We start from the raw sequence: 25,145 nt of genomic DNA, 5'->3' as shown, positions 1-25,145 counted from the left end.
GGCTTTATTGGTGGCTTCAATTTTTCAGGCTGCTGAAATTAAAGAGGCCAAACAATGTTCTTAATTTCAAGAGCATTTTCTCTGGTACTAGCTATAATGGTGCCTATTATTATTTGATTTCTTATCAAAGTCTTGTGAATTTGATCCTTATTAGTACAGGAACCATTTGATGAATGCACATTTATCAGCATGTTGACAAATTTTGTTAATAAAAGTATCAATCTTCACACCTGGTTCCTGTTTGAGTTGATGAAACTGATAGTGAAAAACTCAAAAGTACCTGGTTTTGACATGGCTGGTATCTTTCATGCAATTTTTGTACCATTTCATCAAAATCAGCAGATTTCATCTTGGCTATATCTTGGTTGTATTCAGCTTTGAGAACTGTTTTCAATCGCTCGCCTGTAAATGCACACCTGCCAAATACCTTTGCTTTGTGTTCCTTCCTATTGGCATCTGATGTATCCTCTTCAACCCATTGAGGCCCACTTCATACCATATTTCCCCACGAGTCTATAAAATTCCCTGAATGCTTGTAGCGTGTTTCTTTCGTTTTCTGAAGGGTTAGAAAGTTGACTTCCTAGTGTGTTTATTTTTATCTAGATATAGCTGCTCGGCGCTAGTTAAAACAGTTTAATAAAATGTGCAAACTCTCTATCACCGGCCATAGGTTCTTCTAATCAAATCAAACTCATGTCAATACGAGGTTAACAAAACAGAACATGACATATAAACGAGGCTATACAACACCTCATTGCTATACCCTAACTAAAGTTTAGGTTTGGACATTGTTAATATGTTTGAATGAAGAAAAGGCCACTGTAGCTGGCTGCTCGACGGGCTCCAAGGAGTTCTTGCGGCAAAAAGTCGACAAAAATGTAGCAAATATGAAACACCGCAATACGCCAAGAATAAACAACAATAAAAGCACGTAAATCAGTAAAGGATAATATTTCACCCCGGCATACGGGGCTTCATCAGAGCAAAAGTTAACGGGCTAAAAATTTTACATATTTAAAAGAGGCGATGGTGGTGTCGGACTGGCTGATGTGGAATGGTGTGAATGCAGCGCAGTGGTAGAGGAGGGAAGGGTGGCGAATGAGAGAGGGTGGGTGGTGGTGGTGGAATGAAGACGTAATGGGGATGAAGTACTATAATATGAAATAATGAAAATGTTGCTATAAGGTTAACGGTCAGTAGTTCTGTTCATGCCGTTCGGTGTGAGAGTGTTTGCCAGGCCAATGAGGTATTGCCAGGCTCTTTGGCTCGTCGGACACTCTCGCGACTCGCTTGTCGTTGAGTTTCAGTAATGGTGTTACAGTAAGGTCATTGATGGTATGTTCTGGGCTACAGAAGTGTTCTGCAACACCAGATTTGTCTACTTTTTTGTTGATAATGTCTCGTCTGTGTTCGTTAAATCTGTCTTTCAGTCGTCTGCTTGTTTGTCCGATGTATTGGCAGTTCTTGTGTCCGTTAGTTAGAAGAACGCTAGTAGAGTTGCAGTCCAGTCTTTGTTTTATGTCGTAGTTTTGTCAGTGCTAGTAAAGTTAAAAGAAGTAGTACTGTCTGTGATGTGTTGGCATGTTATGCAGTTACGTCGCGAGTGGCATTTGTAAGTGCCTCTAGGATTACTGGGTGTGTCACTTTTTATTCTTGAATTATTTTATTCTTGAAGGTAGATTCTAACTTAACTTGGAAGCAAAGTTATAAAGTACATTGTAAAAGAAAACCAATATTTCGAGCTTATGCCAACCATTGTGAGTTCTTGGATATATAGAAATAATCACAAGAAACCATAGTCAACTTTATAGAATCTTGAAAAATAAAATTGTGTTTGTGGGGCGACATTTCATAGCGATGTTATATATAATATTTTAAAAGCTTTAATATCGTTTTTTTTCGAGCTATGCCAATTATACGGATGCAAGGTATAAATAGCAATTGCACAGCAGCTTGAGAAGTAAATGTTAAATTGTCTCATATTTAGTTGTCGGTCTGTTTTGTTTGACCATACAAAGGTAAAATTTAAATTCGAAACTGGTGACATGATTTGTCTTTTGCTCTGAATTTTTAATGTTCTCTGATTTAAGAGTTCCTGCTTTGACACTTTTAATTTCGTTATTCTTGTATATATGACTCAAAAACGATGTAGCGACTATCAAAATTTATATCTTTATTCTACATCGAATGTCTTTCTGCATCTATAATTTCTATATGCTAACAGGTCTTTGGTTAATTTAAGCGTCATCTTTATTATCTTTTATGTGTTTCATAATTCAAACTTTTGTTTGTTTTTCTGCAAAAGTTTTCCTGAATTTTTGTTCCTTAAAGTAAAATTTTGGAACTGCGAGGATTTTTATTTAGAACTGCACAAAAACTTTTAGAACTGCACATTTTGTGTAGAACTGCACTTTAAAAAAACCCTGCATCAAACGAATAGCATTAGCAAAAGATACCTTTAGCAGAAAGATGTCTCCAATACTTACAAATAACAACAGTAGCTGGGAGACAAAGTCACGTGTGTTAAGGAGCTATGTGTGCTCAACACTGTTATATGGATCGGAATACTGCACAATTACAAAAGAACTGCAGAACAAATTAGAAGCTGTGGTTCTGGAGAAGAATGCTGAAGTTATCCTGGACGCATAGAATCAAGATGTACTGACCAGGGCAGAAAGTAACAGAACAATGATAGAAACAATTAGCCAAAGACAACATGAGTTTTTAGGACACTTATGCAGAAAGGATTAGAACATCAGCTATTGACTGGAAAGCTTTAAGGTAAAAAAGACAAGAGAAGGCAAAGAGCAACAAACATGGATAGCTTGAAGCTGCTAGCCAATTAGAAGAACGCCGGAACTTTAATTTAAAAAGCTGATAACAGAGAAACTGGAAGTCAAAAAGCTGATAACAGAGAATCAGATACGGCATAACAATTGATTGATCGATTGAAGTTGATATTTGGTTCATTCTAATCACAGATAAGGGTAGAAACAAGTTATTGGAGAAAATAATTCGAACAATTTTATGTGATTTTTTTAAGCCTTTAGCCTTACATTTCTTAAAAGAATCGACCCTTCTAAAAACCGTTTTTCTTCCGCAAAAGGATGTTTTTTGAAACTTAATCGAATGGTGGCTCCTTCTAATCACATAGAAAGGAATAACCCGTATTTTCTAGAGGAAGAAAATTCGATAGATTTTGGCGATTTTTCAAAGCTTATGACCTTAAATTTCTATAAAAAGTCGACCCTTCAAATAAACCATTATTCTTCTGCAAAAACAACGATGAGTATGGAGGTGATAGGTGAGAATTTTTTTGGTAAAAAGCAAATTAACAGAAATTGAAAAATCTCAATAGAATCAAAAAACATTTCGCTTTAAAACTTTGCTAAATAATCGAACGAAAACCTTTTTTTCCATTAGAATGTATACCAACGTAAAGGTATATCTAGAAAAATAAAACGAGGGAAAAAGTATGGGGCTTTTTGTGGTAAGGTAGTCTTCTTAGAAGAATCTCACTTTTCTTTAAGAAATTTTATTCATTTCTTATTTTTTACATCTTATTTCATTCCAGAAGAAGTTTGTTGTTCAAGTATGCTCCCATAATTACAAATGAAGGCCTGGTAAGAATCGCTGGTAGAATTCGAAAGGCTGAAATTCCATTCGACGTTCGACATCCTATTGTCCTACCAAAATGCTCACCCATCGTGCAGTTGATAGTTAGGGATGCACATCAGAAAGTTGGTCACTTTGGAAAAAATGCCACTGTAGCAAAGACCAGAGAACGCTACTGGATATATGGAGTTAGTCAGCTTGCAAATAAGGTAGCAAGGGAATGTTCAACATGTTGGAGATACCAAGCAAGGACGTGTAAACAGGTGATTCAGGCCTTTATCGTATAAAAATGAAAGTTAGTACATTGTGTTGTTGCCATTGCAGGGTTGCTATTGAGGGTGGGGGTAATGTGCTTGCGACAAAGGCGGGATACAGCTGGTAGGTTTTGCATTTCTCTTGACTGTTTTTTATCTAGCTTAATCAGTGCTTAGCTATGTCAATTACTTAGCTTTATTAACTTCTATCTTTATTGATTATTATATTCTTGATTAATTCTAGTTAATCGATTTGGAGAAATCGCAGCATTATTCAAGCCCGGTGTACTTTTTACGTTGTCGCACCTAAAAGGCAATCACATGAATATTAACAACTGATCTTGGTGTGAATCTGTTGTTGAAAGACTGTAGATTGTGGTCAGCCAGACTGTGGTGATCAAGATGGCGTCAAGGAACAGAGAACCAACTGAGAAAGACCATGAATATCAACAGGAACTGAGATTTAAAGCTCTCGATGGTGTGTGGAAGGGCCTGAGGAGCTGAGGTCTTTCATGGCAGAGAATCAGCCTGTTAAGGCAATGCGAACCAGATATTCGGAATGAATGAGTTCCTATGAAAAATTCATACAGGTCAATGACACTTATTGTCTTCAATTGGATGAAGCTACCAAAAAACAGCATCGTGAAGCTTGGTCTCAGGAAAAGGAAATTTGGGTTGCAAATGTGAAAACAAGTGCGGAAGACTGGTTCGTTGGAAGAGCGGAGGAGGAAAGTGTTGCCTCAAAACGATCAACCTCAACTAGCAGAAGATCTGCAGCCAAATTGGCGGAAAAATCCCGGAAGATTGAAGAGCTGAAAAAATGGAAATTCTACTGAAAGAGAAACAGAAACTCGAGTGAAGAGTTAAGTTGATGGAAATTGAGTTGCAACAAGAAGAGAGAAGTCAGATTAGAGAAAAAATCGTGAAATCTCAGTCAAGAAGTCAAGTCATTCAAGAAATGGAGGATGAAGAAGCTGAAAGTCAAAGTTTGGATGAAGAAGTTGCTTACAACGAAAGGCTGGACAAACAAGGAGAAGACAATGAAGATTCAAGTCTGTGTGGTGTTGATGCTGTAAACATTACAAGAAAGGAACCCATTTTAAAAAACTTGGTGAAGTTCTTCTGGAACTTCAAAACCCGAAATTGGAAATTAAAAAGTTTGATGGAGATTGCCTGTCTTTCACCGAATTCATGAGGCAATTCAAGTCCAGAATAGAGAAAATTTGCAATGATGACGAAAAGATGGCTTATCAAGAACAGTTTACTACTGGAGAAGCTCATCGCATTGTTACAGGGTATTCATTTTTGCCCTCAGATGTTGGATACAAGGCAGCTATCAAACAACTGTCACGACGTTATGGTAATGCTGAGGTGATAGCTAACAGCTATGTGCAACAGGTTTTACAATGGCCGTCGATTAAGGCTGCAGATCCAAAGTCAATTGACGCCTTTTCAATAATTTTGAAAGAATGCCAAGGTGCAACTCGATGCATTGGAACTATGAACATACTTGAGCATACAGAAAACCTGTAACAGATCTTGAAGAAGCTACCAGTCTACATGCATGATCGCTGGCGAAGAACTGTGCAGAAGTTGCATCAAAATGGAAAGGTGGTGAAGTTCTCGAATCTAGTAGACTTTGTTGAGTTAGAGGCCATGAAGTTGAATGACCCAGTCTGGGGCAGAAACGCTCTTTCTTGTTTACAGAAAAGGGAACAAAAGTATTCAAAGGTTATGACAGCAGCAACTGATGCTAGTGAAGGCCTGCAGTGCTGGGGTTGTGATGGACCTCATCGCATCAAGGAATGTCCGAAGCTGAAAGAAAGCAATCTGACTGAAAGAAGAAGTCTCGTGAGAGCAAAGAGGAAGTCATCGGGATTCATCGGGATTCATCAATCACGATATGAAAATCAATGATCGCAATTCATCCCAATTCGTACTAATTCATTGTATGTCGGTTTTCAAAGATCGTTATCATCATAAGTCATCCCATTCACCTTTGGAAACAGAATGTGAGCATACTTTTTGCATCAAATGTAGAAAATACAGCCAGAGTCAGTCTGGCATCATAACTGCAGGGTGGCTAGTAAACGAAACGGGCCCGGTTCCGGGTGTGACAGACGTTTTTTGAAACCTTTTTTTAACCACACCCACAAAGACATAAGACATAAGACATAAGACATAAGACATAAGAGCTTTCATTTCAACCAACAAGAATTACAATTTAAGTTATGATTAATAAAAAATAGAGAAACGAGTACACGAATTGGACTAGGTTTACCATAACCTATGATACCAAGTCATTAAATTGATGAAATTGAAAATTCTTAAAAAATAAACCAAATGGTTGGGAAGGGATCTTAAAGCAGAGCTAATTCATAGACCCCTACCCGGCCGATCGGGCCGATCCAGACATATCAACTGAGGTTACCAGTTCCTAAATGTAAAGCATATCCTAAAATATGCTCAGGCCAAATCAATTATTTATTGGTGCTGTACGCTATTCAAATCAAGGATACTATACAGTTAAACTTTGCACAATAACAGCAAATCAGTAGTTCTATTCTATTTGCAACTCCAAGAAATTCTGATAATAGTACATAAAAATTTTCCTAGACATTTCCCGCAGTATTGCCAAGCGAACCTAATGTTATATTCTGAAATCGAGCAACGAAAATAAACCTGCTAGTTCTGTTCTTACTTGTTTCGCCTTCTCATTTGTCTAGGCCAGTATCCTGGCTACAGTTTGAAATTGAGTAAATTATAACTTTATTCACTCTAAAACATCATCGAAAGAACTCAAAATGATACCGATTACTTAGTCTGTACCAAAATTATTTATTCTAAACACGTTGTTAATTAACAATTAGCAAGCAGAAAAACTTTTAAAACAATTAGCAAATAATTAGCAATTAGCAAAGGTTTTTTGTGAAATTTCCAGAAAATTTGGCCGATGATGTCCTTGCAAACTTTGATGAAGAATGATTGTTTTGGCAAATTTTAATGTTATTTTCGTTATTTTGATGGTGTCGTGGAATAAAAGTAAAAGGAAACTTCAGTTAAATAGAAATGTTTTTTGCGCAAAATTCATGATTTTTACTCAAGCCGAATCTCCACTGACGCTTGTTTTGTAGCGTTCGCTAAAGCGTTCGTACAAAATTCTGCCTATTTCATATCCACTGATTTCGATCAAATTTCAGCGCGCGCAAGATTCTTAGAACAAAGATGTTGTCTCAGGGCTGTCTTTAACGATTTTTGTCTATGAGAAGAAAAATAAATTCAGTCATTGGAAAGGAAATCAAGCTTTTAATGTATAGATTGCACGTATAGCACGTATAGATGCGCAAATTACATAAAGACAGAATTCAGAAAGGTGAATACCAATTAAATCGGCATTTCAAAAATTGAATTTGGTTGTGGAATAGAATTAAAGCTTACTCGTAACTATAGCTTACCAGTAAAGTATGTACCTGCAAATTAGTTTCACTGCTACTACATTCCGTTTGCTGTGAGAATATAATCTTGCAAAGGCCTATTGTGAAATCATGCAGTTCTGTTGTCCTTTGTTTACCTCGGAAATTTTGCTTGACAATAAGTAGAAACTAGTTCAACTGTTCGTTAGTCGAATTTTTCGATGAGTGAACGCTTTTCTCTCAAATTTGTCTTTATGCGCATGTGTCGTCGCGAACTTTTCGGGAGAACGCTGCAAAAAAGCGTCAGTGGAGATTCGGCGTTAAAAAAGTGGAGATTCGGCGCCAAATTTTTTTTGCGAAAGATCCTATTTATCTAAATCTAAAAATATCTAAAAATTTGGCGCTTTTCTCGATTGGAAAAGCTTTCTTCCTGCGAAACTTTCTTCGCTTAAAGTAATATGACCCTTGGAGACGTCTAATCACGTATGGTAGGTCATTATTAGCTAGAAATGTAACAATAGCGACTCCTGACGACTACCTAAAGACAAAAACTTCTTGATATCTACATACAGTTTCAACATATTTACTAGGAAGTAGGACCGACTTCTTATCTTCGTGCGGGAATTGAAATAGATTTTCTGTATAGTGGATGTTGGTCATAGTGGGGCCCTGTGGCCAGCTACGCATTTACCTGCATAGTCGTGAAGCCAGCACGCAGTTTATGAAAATTTTCTTCTTCAACTTTTTTAGAAAGGGTCCGTAATTAATTTGTTACTTTGCATATCTGAGGGTCCGGGTGGCGATCGCCACTTTGCCACCCGGGCCAGACTGCCACTGAATACAGCAGAAATAGCTTCTCAACGACAGTGAATTATTGGATGCAAGCAGGCATGCCGGACCCGGGGGGGGGGGCTATGTGAGAGGGGATTTAGTGTTAAAGCCCTCTTACTTTTTTGCTCAACTGTAATATTCGGGTAGTTGCATCAAAGAAGATGGGGGGTACTATCATAACAGATATCCAGGGACTTGAAAGTTTGGAACAATTTTCATGTAATCGCTAAAGAGCTGTGAACCTCGTGAAAACGAATATAAATTATTGGATACTCTTGAATCATGTTCAAGAAGTTGGTGTTTGTCATCAGCTTGAGATTTCACATGTTGTGAAAATTAAAATGATTTCCAAATCATATCAAAACGAGACCACTTAATCGTTATTCGTCCTATTTATGGGAATTACATTTTTTATATATTAGATTGAACGTAATTCATCGGAATTTGTCCCATTTCATCGCAAGAAACATTATTTTTTATTCACGGGGATTAATTGCGATGAATTATGATGAAGTAGTAGGACATGTAGCTTTCATGTGGTTTGAAATGATCCAATTTTATCGTGAAATAAACGCCCCTTCATGAAATGAAAGACCGAGATATAACTTTCTGTCTGAGGGCCAACCCTGATAAATAAGTGTAGCAACAGCCATATTATACAAAATAAGAGCATTTTACCTATGCTACCTAAGTATTTGGGGGGGGGCAAGGCCTCGACCCCCGGTACCTCTGTCCTTGGGTGAAATCCGATGAATTACGATAAAATCTAACTTATGAAAACCAGCCTTTACAGTGGAACTTAAGTTCTTATAAGAACTATGCGAAAGATCGTTGAAGCGAGACGCGTTAATATAAAATTAATGATTTTACAACCATGAACATTCACACCTTTCCATATAATATTTTGAACTTCGAAATATAACTAAATAAAAAAAGTCTGTTCTGGTAGAATATTTCGACTTTTATAAGGAAGGTCCTCCAGTCGTGAAAACGTTCTAAAACTATACAAGCAATTTTTGGGAGAAATTTGAATTAGTCTTTTAACCCTTTGCTCCAAAATTTGTTTAAATCGATTTTCCGTAAAAACATTGCTTATCAAGAAATATCTTCTTCGACCTTTTCTTCTTTTATGCTTACTACGACGAAAATTAATGCTTACTACAAAATGCAGAAGTACTGCCTTGGAACGATTTCCTATGGAATATCTTGTTGTTTCAAAACATAAGCAAGGGTGCGGTCTTTGGTACCGCAAAGTTTGAAAATTACACGGAGAAGGGAAAACAAAGCGCACTAAAGTACATACGCACAAAACCAGAAAAGATGGCATACGAAAGTACATTTCGTTTAGCACTCGTCAGAGTATAAAGGCTGGATAATGCCAAAGGTAGGATATACATGTTGCAATGGGGATGGAAAGTAAAGGCCTTTTGCTTGGCGTTTGCATAAAATGTGACAGTGATTTGTTTCATAAGTTCTACTTTTAAGTGTTCAGTGTAAAGCTTCATTTTGCTTTCAGAACATAACTAAATCAATGATAAGTTTTCTCTCTGGACTTTTGATTTTTCTTCCTTGATTTGGAATTAATTTGAAAAGTTTTGCATTATTTTGAATCTCATAATAATAATCGACTCTTTATAAATGATTAAACAAAAAAGCATACAAAAATAAAATTTTAGTGACTTAATGAAAGAAAGCAAGTTTAAACACAACGTTAGATTCCAAGTTTAAGGTTTCTTGTCAAAAATAAAGCCAAACAAGTGTTTTCATCATAATATTACGTGTCCTGGTTGGATTGAGTCTCACAACAGTGAGGCTATCTCGTCTTGCAACATATGAAGAGTTTCGAACACACCTTGGACGATACGGCATCAATCTCCCAACTTCATGTCTCATCCACTGCAGCCAGCTATTCATCAGTTTAATGTTGTATCTAAAAACAACTGGGAATAAAAAGTATTTTGTCAAGTTTTTGTTTTTAGTTCATTGGTGGGAAGCTGACCTTCCAGAGGGAAACTAACAAACAAGTTAATAATGAATCTACAGAGTTTTTCTACACCAATCTGTAATAATCTGATGAAACTATGGTGGTCTTTTAAAGACGCCATTTTGTGCAATTTCACATGAAGCAAAACGAGAACACTGGCAAGATGTTTGAGAACACTGTTTGTCGAGAATACTGTTTGTCGAGAACACTTTCTATAGGCCTATTTGGCGTTACGGTTACTTGGAAGGAAGCAGGCTAAATCTAGAAGTTTAGATATATATACTTTGAGTACTTCTCTTGTTCGTTGCATTTACACCCATCACTTGTTATTGGCATCACGGTTACTTGTAAGACGGTAGAGTCAATCTAATAACATATACTTTGAGAGTTTTCTTGTCCGTCGCATTTACACCCGTAACTTGTTTCATCTGCATGCAGCACTTCTACTTCGATTTCACTGGTCTCGCAACTTCTTCTCCAATTTAGTCATGGAAGTCCATCACATAATATCTGATTATAAACTCTCTGTTTTATGCTGAGGCTTACCATCCAGTCGATTTCCAAATCACCTCCAAATATGCAAAACCAGTTAGATCTATTACGGATTGCCCAAGGTATGGCCACAGGAGCCGTATCAAATCAATGTAGCTTGGCCTTGGCTCTAAGACATATGAACAAGGCTCAGAGCACAGTAATTCGTTCACACTTTTCATGCCTTTTATCTAAGAAAAACTGTAAGATGAAATATATAAATAAAAGGATACCATATATCTCTTACCGGTTTCATTATCTTTTACTAGGGTACAATCAGTATACGTGTGAATGTCATAAAAATTGCTTGGGTCACTCACCTTGTCAACAGCTTCTTTCTTTCCTTTGCGCAGACGGTTCATTATATTTGGCTACTTCAGAGAAAACAGAGTCACATGGTAAAACACCAATGATTTGCAGGATCGATCTTGGTAAAAAAAAACTAAGAAAGAACTGCTTCCACGTGAATTAGCAAGATCAGCTGCTTATAAATGCAAATAACACTTATAGGCATTAAAATTTGTCATAATAATAATTCTATAATGTTATAAAATATACTAGTGATAGTTGAACTTGCTATGACCAATTTGACAACGATAATGAAAGACAAAAACATCATACTAAATACCAAGATAAGAATAATCGAAGCATTAGTATTTCCTGTTGTTACATATGGAAGTGAGACATGGGTAATAAGAAAAGCAGAAATGAAAAAGATTGAAGCCTTTGAACTTTGGGTATGGAGAAGACTCTTAAGGGTGCCGTGGACATCTAGAAGAACGAATGAATGGGTACTAGGCCAAATAAAAACAGAAAGATCATTATTCAACACCATCAGAAAGAGGCAATTAACCTATTATGGCCACATAAATAGAGCAGACAACAGTTTAGAAAAACTGATAATGCAAGGAAAAATTGAAGGGAAAAGAGGAAGAGGAAGACCTGCAACAAAGTGGTTTGACAACATTAAGACAATGACAACAAGAAATGTTTATCAGCTCAACAAAGACACTAAAAATAGAGCTGAATGGAGACGTCAGGTTCATAACATCACCAGGGGTCGAACGACCTGAAGGACAACTACTACTACTACTAGTTGAACTTAACACGATCTAGCAGGTCCAACCCACTTTTTTACATTCATCAGTAAATCATGACACCATTTGTAGATGTGGAATAAAATCTCTGGCTCAAGGGTATAATCTTTGTTCACATTTCAAACATGACATCATAAAAGTATAATAGAGAATTGCCACATGACTAAATTTTGATTTCTTCAGCCAATATTTAATAATGTTCATAAAATGGCATCAAAATTTGTCGTCGCTAAAACCTTAAAACATTTATGCCTAGGGAAGGAAGAGTCACAACGAAGAATGAAAACAAGACCTTTTATTATTTCCTTAAAGTAAATAAGGCTTACAGGTAGGAGGCTCTATTTGAAACGTGCTTGAATTTTACACAAAAAATTCTAATAAACGTTGGAGAATGGTTGGAACTGAGAAGTAATGGTCATCCACTCAACTTTGATTTGATGGTCATCCAATTAACAAGTCAACCATTTTCAATACATGCTCTTATGGTCAACATTGCAGAGCTTTTGTTAATAATAAGCATTTGCGCACTGAAATGTGCTTATTATTCAAGAATTGCTATTACGCAAGTTCTTGGACTCCAAAGGTGAGAGGTAGCTCGTGAGATAGAAAACGATTTTGACGTCTTCCCCAAGGATAGACTGAGCCATTTTTACTAACAAAACTCTCTTTGAATTTAAGTGTACCTCGTTGGCAGATGCAAGAGGCATTTTACAACAACCACCAGGTTCTTCTTGCATCGGAGAAACACAAGGTTACTGTCAGTTATCTTGAACTGGAACAAAAGCATTGTTCATTTCCCAGCGGTTACCTATCCCAGCTATAGAGTACTTTCTCCTTCAACCATTTCTGCATTTCCAACAATTTACAAAAAGTATTGGACGGTCGCTGCAAGTGAAAAGATCTGCAACAAAATCGACAGAGAAAAAGAAGCTATTTCTGCTGAATTTCAAGAGACTGCACTCAAGAATCGTCGAGAGATCAAATTAAAAGAAAAAGACATTGGTTATCATTCGTATTTACATGATCAAACAAGATAAGGTACAATATCCGTCACGTTTAATTGTTCAGTATATCACATAAGTACAACATGTGACATTGCTTATGTAGTTACACCAAAACTGAAGATACCCAGCCAGCTTGAAACAAGCAAAAAGCATCGATTATGTCTTGAAGTACTCCAACAGCGTTACTTGCACCTCATCTACATTTACAATAATATACAAAAGCATTGCTATGTCGTGTAATCATTCGCACTATTTTTAGATACCATGCAAATTAATTACAAGACCTATACACCAGTTGGAGAGTCAGATAAAAAGCCTTGATCAAATGCTCGCAACAACAATCAGCATTAGCTACTAAAAGGGTGTAAATTGCAATTAGCTACTTATGATTCTCCATTCGAGGTTGTTCATCTGCAGGGGATGGCAAGAGCGACAGCCATTTCCCAGTCTTGTAGTGCTTGTCGTTATAGCACCGTGAATCGCCTTTCATCACTGTCCAGAATTGTCGAGAAATTACAATCTGTTCAGAATGCACAAGATGCCAAACCATTTCTAGTTGTTGTTCAGTTTCTAGCTGTTATTTTCAAGATACTCCTTTAAGAACCCTCTTATTCTATCCAGAAGAATTTTTTAGGACGGAAAATATTGAGCGAATTGATGTAAGCATTTGGACAAGGCTTAACACTTATATACAATATACAGCTGCAGTTATTCAATCTTATGAACATGTCATGTTTACATAACAATGCATGAAATTATTTTGGAGAAAAAAGCCCAGCCCATAAAAACATAAGTGATTGTGAATGTGCTTAGGAGTGGCGCAGAAACAAATCCAAAACTATATTCAGATCATATACCATAAATTTGAAAACGAAAGGAAGACGGGAGAGAGTTTCTGATATTGTTAACCTCTGTCTTCCTCCCTGTCTGTGGAAAAAATGCAGGAGTGTCTCCCTCAATTACAACTGCTTCCAAATCAGTGGACTTTCAACCACTTCTGCGAACACTTTGAAAATAGATGAAACTTCGCCACCAAAGCCATTCACAACGGGATTGTTAAATAGAAGGTCAAGGAACTAGAGTACATCAAATAACTTTTAACTACGATTTACAATTTGTTAAAAGAAGTACCCCACCTTAAACCACAATAAACCAACATAAGCATATAAAGTGGAGTCTGGAACAGTTGTGCTTAGAGTTTAGAAAAAGACTCCCCACTGGGTCCCTAAACTATGAATCATTTTACAAAAGAGTTGACCAAAAGAAGTCAAATAATTTTTCAAGCGTCGTACCTCGCACAGTCAATACATCTAATATCAGTTGATGATCAAAGGTACAATGAAAAGCGCTAAATAAGATTCTACTGGAAAAGCCTTTGATCAAAACTGCTCGTATACGATGGCCTTACGAAACTTTTTAAACAAACGAACGGTTGTTTAAATGATGAAATACAATGGCTAAATCAATAAGATTGTGTCACTTGATCGATTTTAATGTTTATACCACTGTCTACCTCGAGCGCATTTTTTTCAGCCTCGAACTTTGAAATAATAGCCGCAATCGGCAAAAGATCTCCAGTCTTGTTCGAGTATTTTCTCTCAAACAATTGCATGTTGCCATTGCAATCGACTTCAAAAATTTCCACAATTTTCTTCCAGCGAGATATTTTGCTCTGTTGACGAACCTTTTGGTGTGGCAACCAGGACCCAACTGGTGGAACATTTTTGAAACCATGGTGCCATATGTGGATGACATCGCGGGCAGAGACTTTGTGACCATTGACCTTCCGTGGCAGAATATACAAGTCTGAATGGGACACAAAAGGCTTTTTCACATCCAGCTGTGTTGGGAAATGGTTGTTTTGGTATACTGTAGATACGGGTGTTGAAGCTGGCGGTCCAGGGCTTTTCATTGTGCATGTGGTTGTTTCGTACGGACGATGTGTGAAAGTGGACTCAAACCTTTGCAGAATCTCAGATACTTTCAACAGCCTTCTCTTGTCATCAGAATACTTCTCGATCAACACTTGTTTATCTGAATTGCAGTGGAATCGGAAAATATCAATAAACTTTCTCCAGGCTACTAAGCGAGGGTGCATGATTACGTCATCATTCATTGTTAGAAACCTGATTGGCGGGCATTTTTCGGTACCATGCTCCCATAAGTTCAAAACTTCAAATGGATCATCCGAGTCCGGCAAGACTGTGTACTTTTCATCCGGCTGTCTGTTTCCTGTTGCAGGGGTCTGCTCATCAAATTTCGTCATTGAGGTGGATACATTTGTTAGTGTGTTTTGTTGTAGCGAATTCGACGCTGTTGTGTAGACATGTTCTTTTGACTCTACGAATTTGGAAGATTTGGTTTGAACTGGACTGTAGCTTTTCGATCGAGCTGAGGTTTCAGATGTTTCGCTTCCTGTTACATCAATGTCTTTACCACTGTATGTGTCGCTGTTTTCTCCACTCTCACTTGAAGATGGAGATGGGTCTCTCCCTTTCTCGACAGCCTGGTTTACTGGGGTAAGGCAGGGAGGTGATGAGCCACTGCTTGCTTCAACAACGCTTCCATTTTCAACAGGCTTAAATTTTTGCATTGGGTTGATAGGTGGAACATTTTTTTCATCGATCAATACCTGAGGCTCCATCTTTCCGATGCTGTTGACAACAACAGTTTGAAACCCTATCTGATTCAAATTGGATATGCTTGTGACATGCCTTGGTGGTACTGCTCTAGCGATGGTGCTTTTTCTTTGATCAGTAAAGCAACGTGGTACGGAGAGGAATCGACTCTGTATGCGTTCAGACCTGCTTTCATCTTCAGTTGACTGTATGTTATTACGCTGCCAGTCTTCGACCTGTCTGATAGTGAAGGCTCTCCTCTCGTTGCAGCTTTGGGCCTCTTTAAAGTCCCACTCTCTTCCAAGCTCATCAAGTCGTTTATAGGACCGCCAGTAATCGTATGCTGATGTGGTACCGTTTCTTGCCAAAGTGTCGGTCACCTGTGTCTTGATAGCACCTGTAGCATCTGATTTGATGTTAATGACTGGTGCTGTCACATTGGCGATTATGGACTGCTTCATGGGATCGTTACTTGACTGCAACTGTTCATACTTGCTGATAATGGTAGCGATTGGCATTAGCACACCGCAATCATTTGTATATCGTTTTTGAAACAAAGCCATGTTGGAATTACATTCGGTTTTGAAAATATCAACAATTTTCTTCCAGCGAGATATCTTGCTTTGCTGCTTCAGTTTCTGATTTGGAGTCCATATTTTGACAGGCGGTATGTTCCCAAATCCCTCTTCCCAGATACGAATCACATCTTTGGCTGAAACCTTTTGACCGTTGATCTTTCGCGGTAAAATGTAAACAGGCATTGGTTTCTGTTCAAGTTGGCTTGGTACAGCTGGGACACTGGCTGCTGCTTCGTGGGCAGCTCCCATCTTCAAATCGTTAAGACTGCTTGAGCTTATAGAGCTTCCATCTGAAAGGTGATTGGCTGGAACGCCAATATTATTTATCATCGTCTCTTCCTGGTTGGAGGCTAGTATTTCTGAAACGCTCATTAACTTCCCATCCCGATTTGTATATTTGTTAACAAACGTTTTGAGACTTCCATTGCACGCAACTTTGAATATATTTATAACCTGTTGCCACTTTTTGATGACTTCCCCTCCAGATTCGAGTTGCGACTCATTCCAGAGCCTGATAGGCAGCATCTCATCAGTGCCATGCTCCCAGAGGTAAATGACATCAAGTCCAGAAATGACGTAGTGTCCATGGAACTTGATATTTGATACATCGGCAGTAAATTCGTTGTTGGGTGACTCTTCTCTTGAGGCTTGGTTGGAATCTGTACCACCTTCGCCGCTTCCACTGCCGTTGATGTTCTCTCTATCTGCGTAGGTATCTGAGTCATAATCGTCAGAGCAAGACTTGCTGACGCTGTCTGAGTTTGTTTCTCTGTTTTCACTTTCACCAAGGGTTGAGTTCTTCTCATCTGATGACCCAGTAGATGGGTATATATTTAGATGATTTGATGTCTTTGTGGGATCGTAGTGTAGCGAATACTGAGCATCAATAAACCCTTTCGTGTGTAGTGAATGTCGGCGAGGCTTTTCTGTTTTGTTGTTTGTTGAGACACGTTTGCTGCCTCGGACGACTGTTTTCGACCTGCTGTCACTAGCAGGCAAGACAACTTGTCTTGATGATGCCGCCGGCATTACTTTGGTAATGAATTGCAGCATTTCCCTTATGAGCTGTAACTCACGTCCAATCCAATCAACCTTCTCTTCTAAAATCCTAACCCTACTTGGCAGCGCAGTTTCTTCTTGCGCACAGCTTTCTGAGCGCCTTGCTGGGGCATCGTCTGTAATGAAGGAGTGAGTCATAACACAATGGAAGAGCAGGCAATATGTGCGGGTGAATGTAGGGAAAACTAACATTACGTCACGTAGGGTATGTCAAAAATGTCTCTGAAAGCATAAATACTAGTTCAGTTGGTTTTGTACAAGGCAGATGACGTAGTTACATGGAAAGTTCAAAGTCTTCTCATGTCGTTTTGTCTATGTTTATAGATAGAAGATGTGATAATCACCGTCAAGCAAGTATATTCCCTTTTCGCAGGGCAATTTCAAGAAACTTTTTATAAGAAGAGAATTAAATTTGTGAGAGTGTTCTGTCTAAACAAATATCCTTAAAAGGGCTTCAACTGATGAATAGAGGGCGGATTCTCAAAGATCGGTGGTAACCTGCAGCATGCATTCACTGTACGAACAATACGACGAGCCACAAAAATAACATTCATCCTGATCGTAAAACCTTAACTACCAATATCAGCAAAAAATGACTGCTGAATGTCAATAATATTAACTTTCGTTTGAAATTCTCATTGTCATAAGATATAGTCAGGCACTACAATATATAAGCATTCTTTGTTGATATAAAGTACCATTCTCTTGCAATCTTTACCCTTATCTGTTTCTTATAAACCTACACTGTCTCTATCAAACTCTCGTCTGTGTTGAGATATCGCAAAATACGGAAACAGATACGAGAGCAAGATACCAGGTGCTGCCTGCTACTTTAATTACTAGCAGTTATTGAAACCACCGAGCGAGAATCTCTGTTTTCTGCATAACGAATATATCCAAACTCCTCGGGAAGCCAGAGAATAAACCTTGGAGGTAAAATCATTCCACTTTCGGAACCATTTCACCTAAAAGAGTAAAAGCAAGGGGAGAATTACAGACAATAAAAAGAGCATTAAACTTTATAAAAAAGAATAGTTCATTTACCTCCACTTAAACTACTGATTGCGCCATTTTCCGGAAATCCAGAATCGAGTGGTGACGAAAAATTTGTACTGCCAGCGCTGTAAGGTTCGGAATCTTGATCATCGCTTGGACTTTTAACTCGTTTCTTATAGGCATAGTTGCAAGCACTTCCTTCCCTGCGATAGAGAGAGAGAAAATTTGAGAAAAAGCGCCAAGGGAACATATTTAGACAACACATCATCGGAAGACAGGCTCATTATTGTTTGAATTAATTTTTTGCAACGAAATGAGTTAGAATACAACGCTATTTAAACAACTAAAATTGTCATCAGGATTAAAGAGACACCGTAAAATAATCATGATAAGATCAATGGAAAATGATACAATTGCTCGTACCTTTTACGGCTCCTGCAAACTTCCATACTCTGATAATGGTGACTGAAAAAGGAGAATAATTTATCATTAAAATGTGAATAATTCTTCATTAAAATTTGGACCATGAAATGCTAAAAATTTGATAAGTGACCATCTACAAATAACAGGAAATATCTGAAAGTACTTTGACAGGCTGTTGTTTTCTTCAAGAGAAGCCTGTCTTTTGCGGTCCTAATGCGAAGTTCGTCTAAGCGCTTGAAACGTTGTTGAATAATATTGATATAATTTTCTAAGAATTTGTAGCAACAATCCGTAGGGCTAGGCAGTGGCTCAAGCACGACCCAAAAATTTGTCTTAACATGTAGTGCAGTATTAAGTCGTGTGAATACAAAAAAAAACTCAACAAAAATTTGAGCCCGTCATTCTAGAAATCAATAGAAGCAAGCCTGGTATATATGTCTTCAATCTTCCGCTCTCAATGATAAGATTAAAGCAAAATATAATTAAAGCAATCGAATAGAAAAAATATTAGAGTGGCTAAACAAAGTTGAATACGAAACGTCTCTAAAACAAAATTTTACCATTTAATCCGGTAGAACATTAGAAAAGCTGCTCTGATGTCCAACATATCGTATGATGAGTTAAAAGGTATATCGGTTGCTTCTCTTTTATACAAAATTTACATTTCCATCTGACAAGCAACTGCTGTTAAATCTATCATTTTTAATCTTACAGCTAAATTAAAAATTTAGAATTTGATGAAAACTATTAACTTTCGTTTCATTGGAAGTGGGCATCCGCTTTGATTTGGTTTGCGAACTGAGCAAAGTTCAGATTACACGAAACAGATGTGAAACCATATGGTATGCCCAATCCATGGATACATCCATTTGACCTAAAATCAGATTTTTCTCTCTTGGGGGCATTGTTGCCGAAAAGGTTGCTCACACCATTGTTTTAAGCTCAATTAGTGACTTTTTCTTTGTCATTTTGTTTCTTGTTTGTGTCTCTGCAGCACCTTGCCAAAAACCGATTTTCAAGGCTCTCGATGTTTCAAAGATCGGTAACTCATGTGATAAAAGTTCACTGGAGGCCTTTTTTACTTCAAAAAACAGCTGCCATACGGCTTTATCGACAACGCAAATTGCGTAGAGAGAACAGAGAAATCCAACCCGTGTGAGGACTGCATTTACGTGCTACATTTTATCATATTCCGTTCACATAGCATGTTTGATGCTTATGTTATGTTTATGATGTCTTCTTCATTTTGTCGTTCCCGCTCTCCCTTGCACATTAAATAGGACAGATGTCAAGGCTCTATTTTCAAAGATTCGCGTTAATTCATACTTGCGAAAAAATTTGTGCATCATATTCGGGTTGAAATTATGATAGCACTAATTTTCGCCACGATAAATGCTCGATATCTAATTTCAATAAGCATTAAAGACCTTCAAAGTATTCTAAATAACCACCCGACACAGTCAACGCGACACAGTCTAGCCGACACAGTCTACCCGACACATTCAATCGGACAAAGTCCATCCGACAGGACCAGTCAACTTTGAACTATAACTCTTTCCAGACCGTCAGAAAAAAACAGCCATTTACTCTTAATCCATAAGATATGAGATACGAACTAAAACAAAACATGCCAAAATCTAACTTTTTTTGACAATAATTAAGGATATTGGTTTAATGATTTCTGTCCTGTTTCTGTCCTGTCGTATACACACGACTCAATTTCTCTATGGGATACTATGTTTCCTTGTAAATTCATATTATGTCTCCTTTATAAAGCGAGAGTTACATGATTGTGCAAAAAGTGAGAGGTTCGATACAGGAAAATGTCGGCATGATCCATCAACTTGTCAGATAGCCTGCGACGCAGACCCAATAAGGCTACTTTATAGATGGTTCATGGAAGTTTAAAGAAATGTGACAGGAAAAAGCCATGCAAAGAGAGATTTAGTAAAACGGTCTATTAGATAGGTGATCGTTTATCAAAATTTTTCACTTTCTATGTGCTGAGACTTTTGCGAGGCTTTTACGAATAAAAGAGGGATATTAAATTGGCAATTTTATAAATGCTGAAATTGGCAAGAAATGCTGAAAACACTTTGACTTGTTTCAAGTGAAAGTATTTTCAATACGAAGGGAAGATTTGGGACTTGGCCTCCGTATTCTTAAGGGCTTCAACATCTCATGGAAGAGACCGTATCATGCAAAGATTATGCTTCATGGTTAACTTCCATCTGGTACTAGGTATTAAAAATCAGCTAAATTATATATCAAAATAGAGACAATATTATCAACATAGAATCACATAAGAGCTGTCGCGTCATAGTAGGAGAAAAAAATACGGAATTTCGTCAGCATTTTCATCAATTTGGATTCACATGTATCAAACCTGGATTTAATTTTGAAAAGACAAATATTATTTCCAGATTATTGTACTCAAGGTTAATTCACATATTATATGAAAGGATTGTTGACAGCACAATTGTATTAGACTGTAGACATTTGTTAATAAAGGAACCAATAAATAAGCAACCAAGGCTTATATTGGATAAACCTAGAGCTCGGAAACAGACCTGTCCTTTAATACGAGCTACAGGAAAAGTATCTTATGCAACTAGCAAACTAAACTTGACTGTTCTGTTTGTCAGTATGAACCACAGGATAGGAATTCCTATTTTGTGGCTGAACTGTGTTTTGGCGCAGTTGCATGGAGATGCAGTCTGCCATTTGACTTCGAGTGTCTTCAAGGCGTTGCGGACATCGAATATTCATGAATATTCCAGTGCCACAAAATATTCACCGATCAAGCCTTAATATGCTTTAAGAGAGCCCATCAATATCATCCATAGCCAGGGGGGGGGGGGGGGCTAAACAATTTGTTCTCAACCGTCGGGAAGCAAACAGAGGACCGTTAAGTTCCCATTCTCGCAGGAACATTATAGCCAATTACAGGCACTGTTAAGGGACAATTACATTATAGCCAATTCAAGCACTGTGGAGAAAATATGTGAACCGTTCAAAGGCAATCTGTCACGACGTTGATTTATTATAAGAACAAAGGGTTTATTTATTGTTTCAAGTCCCCCTTTAATTTATCGCATTGTAAAAAATATGGCGGAGTGCTGGAATCGTGTTTAGGCTATTGTTCCAGCTATTGTTCTCGTTAACCAATCCACAACGAGACAGATTGCCTTTAAGCTCTATAGATCCCTTGGGACCTTTCTTGTTTTAAAGGGTTTTAGTGGGGGTTTTAATAGAGAGGAGGGCTCACTAGACCAAAGGCTTGTAGAGCAGAAGGTCAATGGGCTCTCGTATTCTTACCGGTTTTCATATTTCTGTGCTCATGAATAGCTCTCGAAAGAAGCAAAATTGTGAAGTTCAAATGCTTAATTAGTAGTAAAAAGAGAATAATATTGATTTTCATTAAATTTTGACAGTCGTTAACCATACTCTAAATAGGGGACTTGCGGGGGTTTGATAGAGACAGGGAGCTTATTCAGGTCCCTGCTAGGAAAAGGGACTTAAACATTGCGATAATGAATAAAATCCTTCTGCGAAATCACTAAAAGATTTAAGCCAAAAATAAGAAAACAAATAAAAACAAGAAAAATAATTCATCAAGAAAGTTATTGTTTTTATTCAATAAACAGCGAGCCAGATGACGAAAATGCAGACAAACTTTATAATGCAAACAACGAAAACAGGTTTAGTTTACACGTTGTGCTGGGAACAAGCGAGCGTACGGCAGGTGGCAGTCATGTATGGATCGCTAGTTTTGGTTTAGCTACAAACAGCATTATCACGAAGAGTAATAAATGATTTTACAAACTAAAAATATAATATTTTCATTTTTCTTCAATCTTCATTTCGCAGTTTTTTTTTAAATTTACAGTTTTTCCCTATGGTACCGCAGACCCAAACCATCTTAAAAAAAACAGAAAAAAAATGTCTTAATATTGAAATTCCCCTTTATTAGCTTTATGTGTCTACTGGCAGTTGCTTCAATTTTACTTTTTCTATGCCAAATCTCTTTATTTTAGTTTTATCACTGCATAAAATTTGAGTTAATCATTGCACAATAACGATTTATTACTGCACAAATTGGTTATCACTGCACGTTAAAATTAACCCTGGAAAATCTCTTTCTTGAGAAAAAAGCGAGAGGCTGGTGCCCTATGGCTACTGAATGGCCTGCTACTGCTACTTAGTGGGACAGTCTGCTACAGTTTTGCATATGCAGATGTGACTCACGTGACTTGCGCTTTAATCCATAAAAACAAAGGTCAAAAAAGGTTTTTTACAACTTGAAGTGCAACTAAAACTCCACTCAAAAAAGAAGAAATTTAGAGGTGCCAATTTAATTCAAACTAATTGAGAGGAAACAAGGGGGAATATGTGAATCATTTTCTACAGTTTGCCATGATTCAATAATGAATCCAACAAAGCAAAGTAACAGCATACATTCCCAAACTATGAAAAGATTCCCAGCTAAGTCTTGCACACTTTACTTGAGAAAAATTACCTTATTGATAGTTTTGTTAACTTACATCCGTTGTCAAACTACATCCATACAAAATGAACTTATCTGCTAAGCAGGTAATGAACTTCAGGCTAAAAAATTTGCTGGTCTGTGAAACATGATAGCCTTGTTCTTGATAATGAAAATGTGAGGTAGAGAATAGCATCCAATACAATGTGCAGTCGGATTTATTGATATATATATCAAACTAATTTTGTCACAAATTGAATATTATCATGGTCTGTTTGAACCAACACACAAATTCTTAAATACTGATGGCTTCAAATTTGTCTAAATCACTCATTTCATGCTTTGAACTTGACTGAAACTTTTCATGCTTATGGCAGTCTGAAATGTATTTAGGGTGGAACATATTTTAATTATTTTCAACATGATAGATGAAACCTATTTAGAGCCCTGACTTTAAGAAAAACAATAGATGTTGGACCAAAATGGGGCACCAGAGGTGGGTTTGAAAATAGTTTTAATTTTCAGAAGTGGGCAGCAAGTTGGGTATGGGGCCAATAAAGCAATTACCATTCAGTATCTTAAAAGATGCCTGGTGGGACAGTTGAAAGTTAAAAAATGGATTATTTCATCTATATCTGAATAATCTAATCAACAGAACAAGAAACAAAGACTTTTCTTTTGGCAAGACAATATTTTTTAACTATTAAGCAAATTAAGCAGCTTTAAGCAATTCCCAAGGCTAAATGGCAGTGAATTTCTACTGGTTCTCATTTCATTCTCATATTGACGATTGTGCTGAGGGTAAAATTGTTAGGTAGAAAATAATTTTTCTTCCGATCACAACAAACTTTGACAATGAGTTGATAGATTATTTCCCCCTTAACTGAATACTCTATAACTAGTCCAAATATATCAGCTAGATTTATCTTTTCTTTCATTCGATTTATTCATATTTACTCTTATGGAAAAGGATTCAAGATTTGTTGTACATAACTTGATTTTCTTAAACAATTAAATTTTACATTGATTTACATCTATTATGATAGCTCTCTTTGCATTTTTGTTTTTTTAATTTCAAGCTACTTCATTTAGTCTATAGGCACTCAAATTGAGGAAATGACTCAATATCTGGCCTTGAATTTTTCATGTGTTCACCAGCTTTCAAGTTTTTACCATACATGTTTTTTTCTAGTTCAACTACGTATTTCAAGGTATCGCAGCGTATGTATTAACGGCTGTTATGCTGTAAGAAGCATGAATTTGATGTATTTCAATAAATTACTAACTTCACCCCTTCTACCGAACTTTGAAATCCGAATGGATAAGCGGGAGTGTGAAAGTTTGAGACAATGTTATTATACAGTAACGTCTATACTCAGTATTTGCCTTGTTAATTTGCCAAATAAAAATAGCTAATTATTAACGGACCAAATCTTTAAACCATGAAAGCGGCTCAAACATCGAAACAAACTCCGTTAACGTTCTCGTGGGCAGAGTGAACTTCTCGATGACTAGTCTCGTCACAGAGAGTGGTCGGAATTCAAAGAAAATGGCTGCCAGACTTCGCCAGATACGCCATCAACGGCAGGTGACTAACTTTTACCGTTGATTTGTGTTTGAGTTACTTTATTATAGAGTCGAATTGTGCAAGGGATAAAAGCCTAAAAAAATCACGAGTCGCTAGACAGTGGCCTGTCTGTTCATATAACATAACATAATATTAACGGAACCCAACTTGCTCAGAAACAAATGCAGAAGCATAGAGGGAGCAAACGGGAATCTCACCGGTGTTGTGCTCAGGCTATTGAGCGTGCACGAGCCTGCTTCACGAGGATGGATTACGTCATGTTAAACACCCATCCAATTTCTCTTCTTCTTTCCTCGATTCGCATTTTACAGGCAAAGCACAAACAGATATGAGACTTCAGGTATACTCTGTGATGTAGAAATAAACAGAAATTCGGCATAGTTATGAAGTTATCGTCGTTGTAAAGTGTCTAAGGTGAAGCTAGAGTGGAGGGCATCCCCTTTGGTATGTTACGTTATGCAACCTAAGTTTGTAGTTCTACACATCAAAACGAGACTTCATATAAACATGCTGACAGGGGCGTTGAAATTCGTTCGCAGGCGTCGTCGCAGGTGCAGAATGTTTTCGTCCTAGTAGTTGCTCTGATTTTTTTCGATAACAGAATGTTTTTATGTTAATTCCCTGTCATACTCTTATAGAAATAATTCATTTCAATGGTATTAAAAAGT

At 37.3% G+C, this 25,145-nt stretch overlaps 2 protein-coding genes and 1 pseudogene across 4 annotated transcripts in view; 1 reads left to right on the top strand and 2 right to left on the bottom strand.

Moving 5' to 3' along the window:
* LOC135695903 (homeobox protein HMX2) overlaps window positions 1-1,512 on the bottom strand; it is a 52,304-nt gene extending 50,792 nt beyond the window's left edge. Inside the window, exon 1 of the mRNA XM_089112412.1 lies at window positions 281-1,512. The gene's annotated coding sequence lies outside the window, so the exon portion shown is untranslated. The remainder of the gene's footprint in view (window positions 1-280) is intronic.
* Window positions 1,513-4,529: 3,017 nt separating this feature from the next.
* On the top strand, window positions 4,530-12,762 carry LOC135696373 (uncharacterized; annotated as a pseudogene).
* LOC135695945 (uncharacterized) overlaps window positions 12,729-25,145 on the bottom strand; it is a 76,919-nt gene continuing 64,502 nt past the window's right edge. For 2 of the 3 annotated variants that reach the window (XM_065215175.2, XM_065215174.2), the window contains exons 3-5: window positions 18,404-18,445; window positions 18,029-18,183; window positions 12,729-17,100 (exon numbers count right to left, since the gene is read on the bottom strand). In XM_065215175.2, coding sequence (XP_065071247.2) covers window positions 14,192-17,100; window positions 18,029-18,183; window positions 18,404-18,445 — 3,106 coding nt within the window. In that variant the 3' untranslated portion in view covers window positions 12,729-14,191. Of the gene's footprint in view, window positions 17,101-18,028; window positions 18,184-18,403; window positions 18,446-24,674; window positions 24,954-25,145 lie in introns of those variants that run through there. The other variant, XM_065215176.2, reaches the window with a different exon arrangement.

Source organism: Rhopilema esculentum, chromosome 14 (genome assembly GCF_057945365.1).
Source record: "Rhopilema esculentum isolate cy_ngs chromosome 14, ASM5794536v1, whole genome shotgun sequence".
Classification (NCBI taxonomy): Eukaryota; Metazoa; Cnidaria; class Scyphozoa; order Rhizostomeae; family Rhizostomatidae; genus Rhopilema; species Rhopilema esculentum.
The sequence above is the reverse complement of the archived record's forward strand: the minus strand, read 5'-3'. Positions and strand labels throughout refer to the sequence as shown.